Genomic DNA, 14,783 nt, shown 5'->3' on the forward strand with positions numbered 1-14,783 from the left:
TGGAAGTCCTCTTTCCTGAATGTCTTTAGTTGCACCGTCATGGCTGCCTCGATGTCCTGAATCATTCTGACTTTGGGAAAGAGCCAGAAGTCGTATGGTGCCAGATTCGGTGAATAAGGTGGATGAGGACATACTATAATGCATTTATTTGACAGAAATTACCATATACCAGAAGTGATGTGTGACACAGAGCCTTTCTGTTGTGATCACAAAATACGATGAATGCTGCTGCCGAGTGACATCCAATGGAAAGGTGGGGATCTTCGATAAGGGAAGCAGGGCATCGAACCTCAGTAACAGTGTGTGATAAGTTTCAACTTGTTCGGTGCTGTCAGTCGGGTGTGAGCGACGGTTGAGAGAAGGTATGCTTTAAAGTGTGCTGTACATCATCCTCCACCATGACAACACTTCGTGTCACAAATTGCTTCTGGTATATGGCAATTTCTTTCAAATAAAAACATTACAGTGTGTCCTCATCCACCTTATTCACTGGATCTGGTACTGTCTGACTTCTGATTGTTCCCCAAAGTCAAATTCAGGACATCGAGGCAGCCATGACAGCGCAACTAAAGACACTCACAAAAGAGGACTTCCAGAACTGCTTCAGGAAGGGGCAAGAACGATGGAATAAGTGTGTTTGAAGTGAGGGGGAGTATTTTGAGGGATATTAATGGCAATGTGTCTTTTATTGTAGTAAATTTTTTAAAAATTTAAATATTTACTGTATTGTTTGAACATACCTCATATTTATAAAGAAAGAGGGTTAGCAATCCGAGGAAGCAGGGTGTATGTGGGAGGTAGGAGAGGAATGAAGAATGAGTTACTTACCTGTGCTATGTTTTTGTTCAGAAGGTAGACACCGTAGTCAAATTGCAACTTCTCCCCTCCTTTTGGGTATAATGGGAACCTATAAAAGGTGAAGCAGGATTAGAAGTTATCCAAAACTTGAGTAAAACAGCCTCCAAATTGTTGACAAAGGTGGAAGTTTCTTGGATACAGTATAAACGTCTGAAGACTTGGACTAAAACAGTTATAGTCTTTGCAACCTATTATCTTAATAATCTTTATTACGTTAGTTAAATCAGAATAGCTGCTTTGTTTCAAAGAAAAAATTGAATTATATCATACAACAAGGGACTAACATATAAGAATGTGACCCACTAAACCCAAGGAATTGAGGCTATTATGTTTCATATTTACATATCATAACTATACCACCTTAAGACTAAGATCCTAGAAATATTTTTCCTCTACTACCTTGGATCCAACATCTCAATTTCTAGAAAACAAATGGGAGAGGAAGATTAAGGAAAAAAAAATCAGATGTGAAAACCATACATAAGATTTCTGTTTCTTTTAAGGTCAAATCAACACCACCAAAATGAGTGAAAATGCATAAAAAAATTCATTTGTAGGGGTGGCTATTTGGATGTTATGTCTCCAAGGCAATATACTCATGCCATGGAGCTCTTATATCATTTTCCATTTTAACCTGACTCACTGACATAATAAAGGCCTGAAATCCATGGATCCTGATAAAGATAATGAATTATTTTACGTAATAAGTTTCCCTTATTATTTCCCTTTTCATTATCTTGCAAATGAAGAAGGTTACATTATGCCTATATTCTAGCCATTCTTTCCCATGATTCTCAACACCAAGCATACATTTTATCCTGTGAAACACATTTGTCTATAAACAGATCAATCACAACTTAGGATCAAGAAGAAAACTTTACCTTCCTTAATTTTGCAATATACAATTATTCAATTATATAATATACAATTAGGATCAAGAATAAAATAATCTTACTAAAATAAATGACAAGTGACCATTACTGGATATTCTTAAATTTCAACTGCCTAAGGAAAATATATATCCCATAAAGCTTGGAGGATATTGTTTTGCAGGGAAAATAGAAGGAAACAGAATTTAAAACTTTTATATTAAACACTGGGAAGTTGTTGATTACATAGTGTCCAAAATGTAAATCTGTTGTGCTGCAAATTAACAGGCAATGGAGAGTGAACAAGGTCATAAACTGTTTTTATTCTCTACTAAAGGAACATCTAATGCTTCATACAACCATCCAGAAGATATAGTAGCTTTGTATTTAAATGAAGCAGGGAAAAATAAACTATGATATGTGGTCTGGCCCTAAATTGAGATGCATAAAAATGAGAGCAAAGCAAATTCAGGATAAGCAAATTGCAATACCAGGCTTTCACAGTGTGTCTGGGAATCATTCAAATTTGTATAGGGTAGCTTGCAAAGAAACTGCCTAACTGGAAAGACAAAACAGCACAGGAGACTTTGGAAGGAATCTGCTAGAGTCCTAAAGCTCTGTACGGGTAGTTGTTATTCTATAAACCATCACATGCAGACTGTCTGCACAGCTCTCCAAACCCACAAATTTCTCCACTTTCAAGTTATAAATACAGAAACTGTTTCAAACATTGTAAGAGTAAATTGAAATAAGTATGCACTGAAAACCAAGCAGCGAAATTCCTGCAAAATGGATCTCACAACATTGACTTTATTACTTTATAGAAAAAAACCACAAGATAGGAAACTTGTTGGGGTTATCACTTTGTGAGGGGTGTACATGTCTAATCATTATGTTGTTTTGTACACCTGAAACTAATAATAAAATTAAATTAAATTAAAAAATAACAGGAAAACAAAAAAAAGAAAGAACCACAAGATGTAGATGTAATATTAAAACAAATCTAAAGAGTACTTAGATTAGAGCCAAAGGTTCCCAAAGGGCTGTTTTAAGACAAATCAAATATTAGGATAGAGTTCACATCTTAAACTGCTTTGAAATTCTTATGGGGTCACTTCAAGTTGAACAGTACAATAGCTTATAACGATTACACATCTTACTTTGAAAAGTACATGGATTTATAACATATTAAGCAATCTAGAAAAATGAAATGTATTTTAAAGGGTAAAACCTGTTACCATCAGGACATAAGCTAGAAATCAAAGGCATCTTAATTCAATATAGACAGAGAATCACTTGAGCAAACTGTAGAAGGTTTAGATAAGAATGCGGTCATTCAAGTACAACCAGAAAAATATCCTTAGCATCACAAATAGGATGCATTAAAGGGGAGTATTACATTAAATAACTGGAAGAAGAACTAAACATTTCCTATTATTACACTCTTACAGAAAGGCAATTAAAATGACCAGTATTAAAATCATTTTCAAATTAAATTATGTTTCCAAGTTATTTGAAAAATTCACTGATTCTACATAGTATAAACCAATGAATAACAAAGCAATAAACAGATGATGTGAAGATGATTTGGAGCTCTTTAGTGCGTAGTTTCAGTGTGAATAGAGAATTACAACAAGACTACCAAAAACCTAATGTGATCCCAGGCTGTATTAAAAGAAACAGAGCAGATAACCAAGGAACATACTAGTGCCAACTACTCTGTACTGGGTCCGACTATACTGAGAGATCGATGTTGAGTCTGGGAGTTAATGTTTTTTTAATAAGTATACAGATAAATAATTGTAATCTTTCTTGTAGGTTATATTTCACATAGGTTTTCTAATATTCTCATTTGACTATAAAAAGCAGTGAAGTAGAGCGGTTCAGTGTTTTTGTTATTTAAAAGACAATGATTTGCCTTGGTCACCTACTTAGTGGAAGAGAGATGACTTCCCGTATTACGTTTTTAATTATAAATTCAGTATTCTTTCTATTGCCTCTGAATCCTCTAAAGAACAACCAGGGTGATTAAAAGAACGAGAGACACAGTTTTGAGAGAAATGAAGGAAGGAGTCAGTGGTGTTTGGCCTGGAGGGTAGATGTCTCAGGGACAAGTGAAAGGCTTTCAGAGAGAAAAAGGGTTGGTTTTCGTGGTTTGAAACAGGGAGAACCAAAGTTAATGGGAAAATTTACAAGAAAATTGGTTTCACCAGTTAGTCAAAATCCAAAAGATCTTGGGTAGAGGCGCCAATCAGAAGCTGGGCAATGAATAATGGATGTGCATCCAGGGGGTTTAATGGGCTGAACGGTGGCCCCCAAAAGATATGTCCACATCCTAATCCTCGGAACCTGTGAACGTGACCTTACGTGCATCTTGAGATGAGAGCATCCTTGATTACCCAGGTGGGCCCTATAGGCAGTGAGTATGGGACACACAGAGGGACACAGAGAAAAGGAGGACATGTGAAGATGGAGGCAGAGATTAGAGTCACACAGCCACAAGCTAAGGGGTGCCTGGAGTCACCAGAGGCTGGAAAGAGTGAGGTAAGATTCCGGCCTTGTGCCTTTGGAGGGAGTGCGGCCCTGCTGACACCCTGATTTCAGACTTCTGGCCTCCAGCACTAGGAGAGAACCAACTTCTGCTGTTTTAAGCCACCAAGTTTGTGGTCAATTGTTATGGCAGCCCTAGAAACTGACAGGGGGAGTCAAACACTCGGTGACCCATGGGATTAGATGAGGCATAAAATCTCCTCCATCTCCAAGATTCTATAATTCTGAATACGCGAAACCAGGTATGCTGAATACAACTTGGTCTTTCCTTCGGGAACCAAGAAAACATTACAAGATTATAATGCCAAAGGGTCGTCATGATAGGCGTCAGCTAAGGCTGCAAAACAGTCCTCCTGACATGCTAGGAAATGGAATGCGAGAGAGAGGTTCATATACATGGTCTCAAAGAAGAAAACATTTTACATGAACATTTTTAGTGTGTGGATGTGTGTGTGTGCATATGTATATGCCAAAAAAAGTATACACATTTTAAGAAAGGAAACAACTGTATTAAAATTGTAATACTCAATATATACCAATAACAAAAAATAAACACAAGTCACGTTTGACTTCTGCCATTACAAGAGGTGCTCAAAGTGGTTACCATCAGCGTAATTTTAATAGTTTTTTTCCTTTCTTAAAATGTGTATACATTTTTGGGCCACACTCTAAGTATTCCAATGATTTTGTGTGTGTGTTTGTGTGTGTGCGCACATGAAAAATATGTCTCACTCAACTTGGAAAAAAAATTGTAAAAGAAACTGATCTTGGATCATTCTTACTTCAAAAAGGTACAATTATCAAAAGTGCTACCATCTCTTCCCCAACCTAGACATTTCTTCAAATGACTACAAATTGGTGAGCTTCTTGCTTTCACCTTCAAAGCCCCACATCAAGGTCTGGTTCTTTGAGGGCTCCACTGGGGAGGAGAATATGGCTACAGTTAATTCAAAATTTTATTGTGCATATTCAGATGACTCTGCCCACTGTTTTTGTAGAAAACGTGACAATACATTGTCACTATGTTCTGAGGCCATGACTTTACTTCAAACTCAACATTCTTCTCCCGTCCAGGTGAGTTTTCCACCACAACGTTGAGCAGATACTCAGGCTTAGAGTGACGCTCCATTTTTACCCACCTTCTTTGTCTCTTACATATGCACTGAGTGATTCACCACGTCAACAAGTTATTTTTCCTGTGAAACAGTCTTATCTCTCCATTCCCACTGCCACTCTGGAGAATTCTTTGTTGTTCTGCGCATTGCAGGATGTTGAGCAGCATTTCTGTCCTCCGCTCATTAGAAGCCAGTATTATTATTTAAGACTTTTTTCCATCATGTCACTTCTCAGCCCTGCTTCCTCATCAGTCACTGTCTCACATTTTCACTTCTCGGCCTCGCTTTCAAGGCCCACCTGATCTGACCTGTCTGCCTAATTTACCTGCAACCTTATTATGCTCAAGTGGTTTCCTCAGTCTCATGGACATACCAGGTTCATCTCTCTCTGCCTTTGCTCACTTCTTGCACATACCCATCTCTCTTTCCTTCCACCTGGCAGAATAAAAGAGACTATGTTTCACTCTGTCAAGTCTAAAGGAAAAAAAACAAAAACTCTCACATTTTCCTGCTAAGTTGTATATCACTAAAGCTATATAACTCATTGCAAGTTGATGACAATGCACTGAAACCATAAGGTAGGCCACAGGCATACAAGATGGGAAATGGCCGGGGCGGAGTCAGAGAAAAGGGAAAGGAGATCAAGTCAGCAAGAATGGGTCCAGACTGTGCAAGGTCTTGTAGGTTACAGTAAAGACTTTGGCTTTTACTCTGGATGAGAGGGAAAGCTCTGGAGGGTTCCGAAAAGAGGAGAGACATGGAACTGCAGGGGAGCCAGAAAGAAAACATGGAGAGGCTACTCCCAAAATCCAGGCAAGAGAAGAGGGTGGTTTACACCAGGATGGTAGCTGTGGAGTGGTGACAAGTGGTTGAATTCTTATATTGAAGATAGCGCCACCATGATTTGCTGACAGATCTCAGATGGGGTGTGAGAGGCAGAGAAGTCAAGGACAACTTCAAAGTTTGGGGCCTAAGCAACTGACAGAATGGAGTCGTCATCTTCACTTTGATAAAAGCACAAGTGACATTAGAATAGACAGCTAGGGGCTGGGTGAGGAACACAGCAGGAGGGCTCAGTACTAAAAGATTAGGTTGGAGAGCTCGGCAGGAAGCAGACCACGCAGGGTCCTGTACACCTAAGACCTCAACCTAGACTACACCCTGAAGGACAACGGGAGGATAATTAGACAGTTTCTAAGCATGGGAGTGCCAGGACTGGGGCTTATGTTTCTTAAAGATCACTCTTGCTCCGGTGTAATAAATAAAGGGGAGTAAGGCCTGGTATGGAGGTTATTTCAATGGTCCAGGCCAGAATGAGAATGGTGTTGATTAGGGTTCCAGTAGTGAAGAGGAACACATATGAATAGATTTGAGCTATAATTTGTAGGTAGAACTGAGAGAACTTTGAAGCAGACTGATTCTGACAGTGGTAAAGGGGAAGAGACAAAGATGACCCTTGGGTTTCTCGATGGAGTAACTACGCAGATGGTGGTGCCTATGAACTGAGATAAGAAACATGCAAGGAGCAGCAGGTGTCTACTTTTATTACATGTAAAGTCAGAGAAATTTGGGGTGAAAATATTAACAAAGGAATTATAAAAATTTAGATAGAAACTGAAGCATGGGTATGAATGAGGTGGTCTCAAGAAATCACAGAGAAGAGGGCTGTTTCAGGGCTCTGAGACTATCCACAAGGGCTGGAGAAATGAAAAGGAGCCAGGAAAGGACTGGTCAGAAATATCTGAGAAAAACCAAGTGTCTCACCAGAGTAGCTCAGAGAAAGTGTTAATTTAAGAAGGAAGCTATCATCAGTAGTCAAATGTTGCTGACAGGTCAAGCAAAACAGACATGAAAACATGTCTATTGGATGTAATTACATGAGTTCATTGGTAGGTAGCTTTGGTAATATGGTAAACATAAGTTTAAATGAAGTCGTGGGAGATGAAGGAAGACGGGTATGAGTTCAGGAGTGACTGGAAGTGAGGAAATGGAGATGATGAGAAGTCTGGCACAGAGCAAGGCGAGCTCAGCAACTGGAGGGACACGGTGAAGCATAGCAGCGTCCTGAGAAGGTGAGAGGGGACACGCTCTCCATCCTACAGGTGAGAATAGAGGAGAAGGATTTGCCTTAGGTGGCAGGTGAGATAACCCTCTCCTTACACCAGGAAGGATGAAAAACAATGATCATGATGGATACAGTTTATTCATTCAACAAATTTTCACTGAACTCACACTACGTGTCAGGTACAGTGCCAGGTGGTAGTGATAGAAGGGAGGGTAAACACAGATAATAGAGTCCAGTGGAGTAGATAGACATTGCTCATATAATCCCACTAACAAACGTATAATTTATAAATTAAGTACTCTGAAGGAAAGGAATACTATTCCAGAAAGGAGGCAGACAAAAGACTGAGAGAATCAGGGAAGACTTCTGAGAGAAAGTGACACTTCAGCAGAGCTCTCATAGATGGGTAGAAGCTACGGGAAGCAATGTTCCAGTTAGAAAAAAAACAGCAGATGTAAAGGCCCCGTGACAGGAGGAAGCAACGAAGGAAGAACAGTGTAGTTGGACTGAGGGGGGTTGTGACGAGAGGAGGCTGACAGGACGGACGATCATACAGGGCCCTCTAGACCACGTCAGATCATAGTCTGATTTATTTCCTAAGAGAAAATGGACTTTAAACAATGCTCAGATTTGCATTTGACACCTTCTTTCTTAAATGAACCCTTTCTCTTTGAACTTTCCTGACCGCGATAGATTTGTGTCTTGAAAAAATTACGCTGATTACACTGGAGAATGGGCTGGAGGTGAGACCGGCTTGTTGCAGTAATCGAGGTAAGAGATTATGTTGGCTCAAACTAAGATGATGGTTATTAGAAATAGAAAAAAGAAGACTAGTTTGGAAGGCTTTTGGGAGATAAAATCCTAAGACTGGGTAATGAATGGGTTGGAAGTGAAGGGTGACGGAGAGGGATGGGTCATGGATAACTCAATATTTTGTTTTGCCCAACTGGATGGAGCGTTGATTAAATGGTAGAAGAACTTGAACAAAGAAATGTCATGAAACTGCTGAGCACTACTGAGAGTCCAGAATCGGTCATTAAATCATGGGTTTATAATACTACTGTGTAAAATCTGCTTGGGTGCAGCAGGTACAGAGAAAACGAACAGCAGGGCTGTAAGGATGACAAAAAGTCACAGTTGGAAAGACAAAGGTGGTATGAAAATATCGGGCCATAAAATCCCACCTGGATAAAGGGGCCAGGATCTGAAAGTCACCAAGAAGAGCAACGATCAAGGGGCCGAACAAACAAGCTGAAGGAGAGGAGGTAGTCATCAGAGAGCAAGATGCCTGAATTAGATTTTAGATGTGGACTGAAAGGATGGCATGATTCAGAGGGTAACCATGGGAGTAAATAAAAATGACGGAGTGCAAAAGGTCATTGGTGACAACGATCAAGAAAATGAGGCCCGGCTGTTGGAGAAGTCATCCACTTGTGTGTTAATGCATCACAGCAAGCCTTTAAACAGAGAGAAAGGCTGTTTTCTGAGAGGAGTCTGAAGATATAGGAGAGTTTGTTGATAACACAGATGCACTTTCAGAGGACCAGCTAATCACTGGAGGACAGGGCCAGGGTAAAGGGAGTGGAGGGCATCTGAGGATGATGAAGATGATTATAAATAGTTTTAAGGTGTTTTGGTGGAAGACTGAGGTTTTCCCAATCTGATACGGTCTATTTTCTCTGTAAAGTCAGAAATGAGATGATTTATCAAGAATGAAAGGCAAAACCGGGGATGGGGAAAAAGGGGAGAACGAAGGTTTGAGACAGTCATGTGGCAGGAGAAGCAGATATTACGATGTATCAGTCCAACCGAAATAGACCAATATGAATTTACAGTGCTACCACTCTTTCCAACTGTTTGTTTTGTTTTTTTCCAGTAGATAAGTGGGTTAGAGGTAAGAATGATGGGATAAGGGTGGTTAGGATATCTGCACAGAGAACCTATCGATGTGAAGCTACTAGGGTAGAGGAGTAATGCCAGTGGTCTGTCAAGGTCAGGATGACAGGGGCAGTCTATAAGGGGGTGCGTTATCTGTAGAGACTTTTAAAATAATAAAATGGATTAAAAATTGGTCTGTTTTTTATTATCACTGTGAGCCAACAAATCTAAACAATGCCAGTGATAAAATATTCCTCCCAGAACAAAAAATCTTTTGTTGGTCTAAGTTCTAAACAATCGCTGCAGTGACTGTTTAATTTCAATATATATGTAAGCTTCAAATTAGGACGTTTTCATATGCATACTCTAATAAACATTTTATCTACATAGAAGCTAATTTGCAGAACTCCCAGTAATACAGTCACCCCAACAAAGTGGATTAAGCTACACACTTTTTGTACTAAGTTCTGAAGGGTTTGGAATCTTCCAAGCCTGCTTTAAGCACAGTTTATGTCTCCAAACTGTCTGGTGCTACACATTCCCGTGTTTAAACAGCAGACTAAAATAAACAATGATAGCAATGTGCAGTTTTCCTTTTCGAGTTATCTTCTTTTCTAATGTAGAATTTTTTAGATTATGTTATTCGGATACAAAAATATTTGCAATCAGCCTTGAACAAGGTACAGCAAAATACAAACTTTTAAAATTGTTCCTTTTCGATGAGCATACAGAAATTATGTTCAATTAAGAAAGTAAATACATATATTTTTCAATAAAAGAAAATTTTCTGCTTTTCTTTTTTGGCTATTATAATTTGTTTCATTTCATGATCATTACTGAAAGTCATTTTATCATACAGACAAAGAGGTGTTAAAAATAATCCACTCCAAGTATCACAAGCATTAGGTACATACCGCTGAGAAATGATTTTGAACTGACATTGGGAAACAGAGAATACTACTTGCTCTAGATCCAGAGATATGGGAGGTTAAGACAAGCAACAGTCTCCCCTTGAGAAGGCTCCAGGATAAGTGATACTTTCAGGTGAGCCCGTTATTTCACTTACATCTAGTTGTAAACTACAGTTGGGTTTAATAATACCAGTCTTTCAGGATTGCTGAGAGAATTAAACAAAAAATCTAAGACCCAGCACATTTTACCATATACAGTTATATAGTGAAGAGGTTGAGGATGTGTATGTTATAATCATTGAAGAGGGGTTTCCGAAAGCACAGAGGAAAGATCTAGGAGGGAAGAGAGCAGAAAGATAATAGATCAGAAGAGAAGCAGCAAACAAACAAATAGAAAATAACAATGTGGAACTAATCCTTGGCAGAGGGTGAAAGAAGTCCTTATAAAAGAATAAGAAGCAGAGTGATTTTTCCCTTCTCCTTCTTTCAGGGAAGAAAAGAGAAAGAATATATAATAGATCATAGATGCCAGTCAAAAGAGATAAGATTTGACATGATAGGTAATCAGATGCCATCACAGTTTTTAAAGGAGAAATCATGTAATGAAAAGGTTTACATCAGATTATTCTTTTTGCCAGTATTAAATATAGTTCTTTTGAGAGAACTGTACTAAAAAGAGAATGGAATTTCAGGGAAATAGAATTCCAAATAATTTCAGTAAGGAGGTTAAAAATAATCCCCCCCCCCCCCCCCGTTTTTTAACTTGGTAAGTTGCAGGGTTGTGGAAATTGTTAAAGAACTCAATATCAATTTCCTTTCAGAAACCTTCCAGTTTTTCCACACCCTTTTAGTAACTGTTGAAAAATAGACTACAGGCAAATTTCAGTGAACAGAGCAAAATCAAAGGATGGAAACCGTGTCTTTTTTAATAGTCAATTTTGTAAAATAAAAATTCTGCCAAGTAAATCAAAATCACATTCCACAACATTAACAGCCGTCCTGCATTTGCCCGGGTTGAACGGCACCTGTTTCCCACAAAAATCTGTAAAGTTTTTTTGGTGTTTTTTTTTTAAACCAATCTACAATTACACACGCAAGGTGCATAAACCTAACATACTTGGTAATGCCAGAAGATGTTTCCATCTGGAATGTGAATTTGGAAGAAAAACCACTCACCATTTTAAATTTCTAAAGACAACTTCACAATGTGTGCATAAAAATATGTATTTGCTTAAATATATCAGTGTACTAATGGTATATCCTCTGTAAAACACTTCCTTATCAGCGCTGGGAAGAGAATAGGTGCTCAGTCCTTTATATCAAAATTATTTATTTAATTAGAATACCAATTTCTGGGGGGAGAGGAAGAGAAAAGCGGCGGGGGGGGTTAGGTGTAATAAGGTTCTGGGGTCAGAGAGGCATAGGCTCAGATCTCAGTTTTCCTTCTTACTTGCAGTGTGAACTTGGATGTACTACTCTGAACCTCTGTTTTCACACCTCTAAAATGGGTTTAATAACACTGGTCTTTCAGGATTGCTGTGAGAATTAAACAAAAAATCTAAGACTCAGCACAGTTATAAGAAAATAGTAGGCATTCAATTATTATTATTACTATGCCTTATTGCTATCTGATAGCTCACCTCACCTTTCCTACACCTATGTGTGAGGGCCATATGGGGAGATACCATATTTTATTCATTTTGCTGCCTCCTGAAATCACAAAGCATTCTTTTGCACCCAGCAAAAAGCATTCTTTTCTACCCTATATTTTAGTTGTTTATGCAAATGTCTTTATTTTCTCTATTAGAATGTAAGCTCCTTGAGGACATGGGTGTTAAGCTCAGTCTTATCCACAGTAGATATTCACAAATATCTGCAAATAAATGAATACATTAAGGAATAAATTTAAAAGTAACTGAATATTAAAAACAACAAATATCTAAGTGACATATAGTCCTGTGAATTAAAAAAAAAATTTTAAGATTCAGAAACAGTTTCATTATTCTTCCTTAACTTTAATATACCTAGACGTCCAACTCTTATTTTTAAAAAGTGCTTTGAGTTTTGCTCAAAAGACAAATTCTTTGGTGGGGAGGACATTTCAAGTTCCAGAATGGTGTTTGCTGTGGATTAATAGGACGTAGCGCCCTCTAGCACTAGAGTAAAGAAGAACCAGTGAGCGCTGCCAAAACATGGCTGATGCCGGCTTGTATTTACTGAATATTTATTCCACATTAGGTACTGCACTTAGCACACATTATTCACACAGTACATGCAACTCTCCTATAGGCACAATTGTTGAGGCGCCCTGGTGACAAAGTCTTTCCTAACACTCAGCTACGACCACCAATCCTACTCCTCCACCTGACCACTGCCCTGAGTTTGGATTAGTTATTAGTCTCCCATGTGTTCTTATTCAGCCCTGCACACTCACTAACATCATACCTTTTACACTGTATTGCAATTGCTCGTTTATGCCTTTGCAGTATCTTCCACAAGAATGAAAACCGTGAGCCTAAATCTTATTCATGCTGTATCCCAGTTCCCACAGCACAATGTCTAGAACATATTTATTTGAGGAATGGAGAAAGCAGGGACTATAGATGGAGTGATGGAGCGAGAATTCCAACCCACGTGTGTTTGACTCCAAATCCTACACTTAGTTCTACACCACGGTTCCCCCACCCCAGTAATAATCCCATTCTATAAACTTCACTTATTCAAGATTTCCATAAAAATTTGTGGGATTTCTTCATCCTACAAATCACATGTTCATGAACCAAATTATTACCAAATTTATCAGCTGATTTTGATAAGCTGGCACCTTGAAAATCACCAAATGTAGCTTTTATCTGACAGCATTTTGGGTTTAGCACAAGTGGAAAAGGCAGAGATTGTCGACACCAATAACTACAGACCTTATTAAAGTCCAAAATGTAACTTCTAAAGTCCTAGTAACAATATTATACACATTTATTACTTTGGGGACTTATATAAAGAAAAGTGGATAAAAGATTTGGAAATAAATCCACACAGTTTTGAACTATCCGCTTAATTTTACTAAATTGATTTTTAACAATTATGTGCATAAATCTGTTAACTATGTAAGTTTTAAAGGTTAATTTTAGATCATCTATCAGAAAGCCTAAAAGCTTCTACCTGCTTTCTAGAAGTCAAAGCTCAAAAATCACATAGGTAAGTTAACTAAGTCGGTGTTTTTAGAATGATGTGCTATCTAGGAATTCCACATAATCAGAATATATGAGAAAGACGTATTTCAGTTATGAAACTGCACAAGGAATCACTTCCACTCCTCATTTTACCCAGTTTCAGAGCACAGCAAGACAATTTAGAAGTCCCTGAAGTTACTGTGTGTATGTATGGATTTCACGGGAGGGGGAAACTCCAAGGATCACTGACCCGACAGAAAGCAGTGCTAACATCGAGGTTGTCATAATCAATCTGCTCTAATTATCAACAAGTTTTTCCCATTTCTGACCAGTCATTTGGAGCTGACCTCTGACAAGTACTTACAAGTCATCGAAATCTCATTTTATTTTACAGCCTCATATTTGTTATTGGGCTAATCTTTACCTGTTCTACATCACACAACAGCTTAAATATTTGAATGGCCCAGCAATAAATTTCCATGGTCCCCCTGGGTCAGTCAGATGTTAGCTGTTAAGTAAAGCTAAAAGGATCTATGCTTCATAAATTTCCTTCAGGGTCCACATTTGCTCTTACAGGCCAGGCTTTCAGGCCCAAACATCTTTATAGCTATGTGCAGTGATTTATTAACTCCTCTTTGTTTTTATCCAAAAAGATCAATCACATATGTATCAATAAGCTGGTGTGCTGGTGACTGCTTTTTATTGTACATATAACCACCTGCCTTTAATACAAAGTTGAGTCTAAAGCTTTTGTAAGCTCTTGCTGGATTTTAACAACCTTCACCTGTTTCTAATTTGGTAGAAAACATATGGTTTAGCTCTGCTATTTAGTTCTAAGCCAGCCTTTCCTCTTATGGACCCAACAATATAAAGGAAAACAAATCCAGGGAGCAAAAACCTAAATTTGGAGGATGTCTCTCTCTCTCTCTCTCTCTCTCTCTCTCTCTCTCTCACACACACACACACACACCCCACTTACTTGCCCAATTACTTCCAAATAGCACTTTCAACAAATAACAGGAATAAATTATTTTATAGTTATGAAATTATTACCTTTCTTTGCAAACAATTAGACGCATACTACATTACTCCCAAGGGTTCTAAGGATTATGTTGAAACTGCAAAAATGAGTATTTAATCTCAGGACCTCAAAAAAAGGTAACAGCCATGTCTAGCTGCCTATGAGGTCAGGAAAGAGAGTTCCTATCTTTACATTCAGGAATCTACATTTGGCCAGGTGAAACCAAGACTTGCTTTTCCCTTGCCTTATCCGTCTCTAAATTAGCCCAAACGTTTAAGAGGCAGGGTGCCAGCAGAGAGAACAACAACCTAACCCAGCATGGTAAAGTCAATATTAAAATTAAGAG

The 14,783-nt window shown here is 38.4% G+C and overlaps 1 protein-coding gene across 1 annotated transcript in view; it reads right to left on the minus strand.

Annotated features, from left to right (window-relative positions):
• UVRAG (UV radiation resistance associated) overlaps nucleotides 1-14,783 on the minus strand; it is a 275,347-nt gene that overhangs the window by 67,459 nt on the left and 193,105 nt on the right. Inside the window, exon 13 of the mRNA XM_019726447.2 lies at nucleotides 829-907. Within this exon, the coding sequence (XP_019582006.2) occupies nucleotides 829-907 (79 nt within the window). The remainder of the gene's footprint in view (nucleotides 1-828; nucleotides 908-14,783) is intronic.

Source organism: Rhinolophus sinicus, linkage group LG06 (genome assembly GCF_036562045.2).
Source record: "Rhinolophus sinicus isolate RSC01 linkage group LG06, ASM3656204v1, whole genome shotgun sequence".
Lineage (NCBI taxonomy): Eukaryota > Metazoa > Chordata > Mammalia > Chiroptera > Rhinolophidae > Rhinolophus > Rhinolophus sinicus.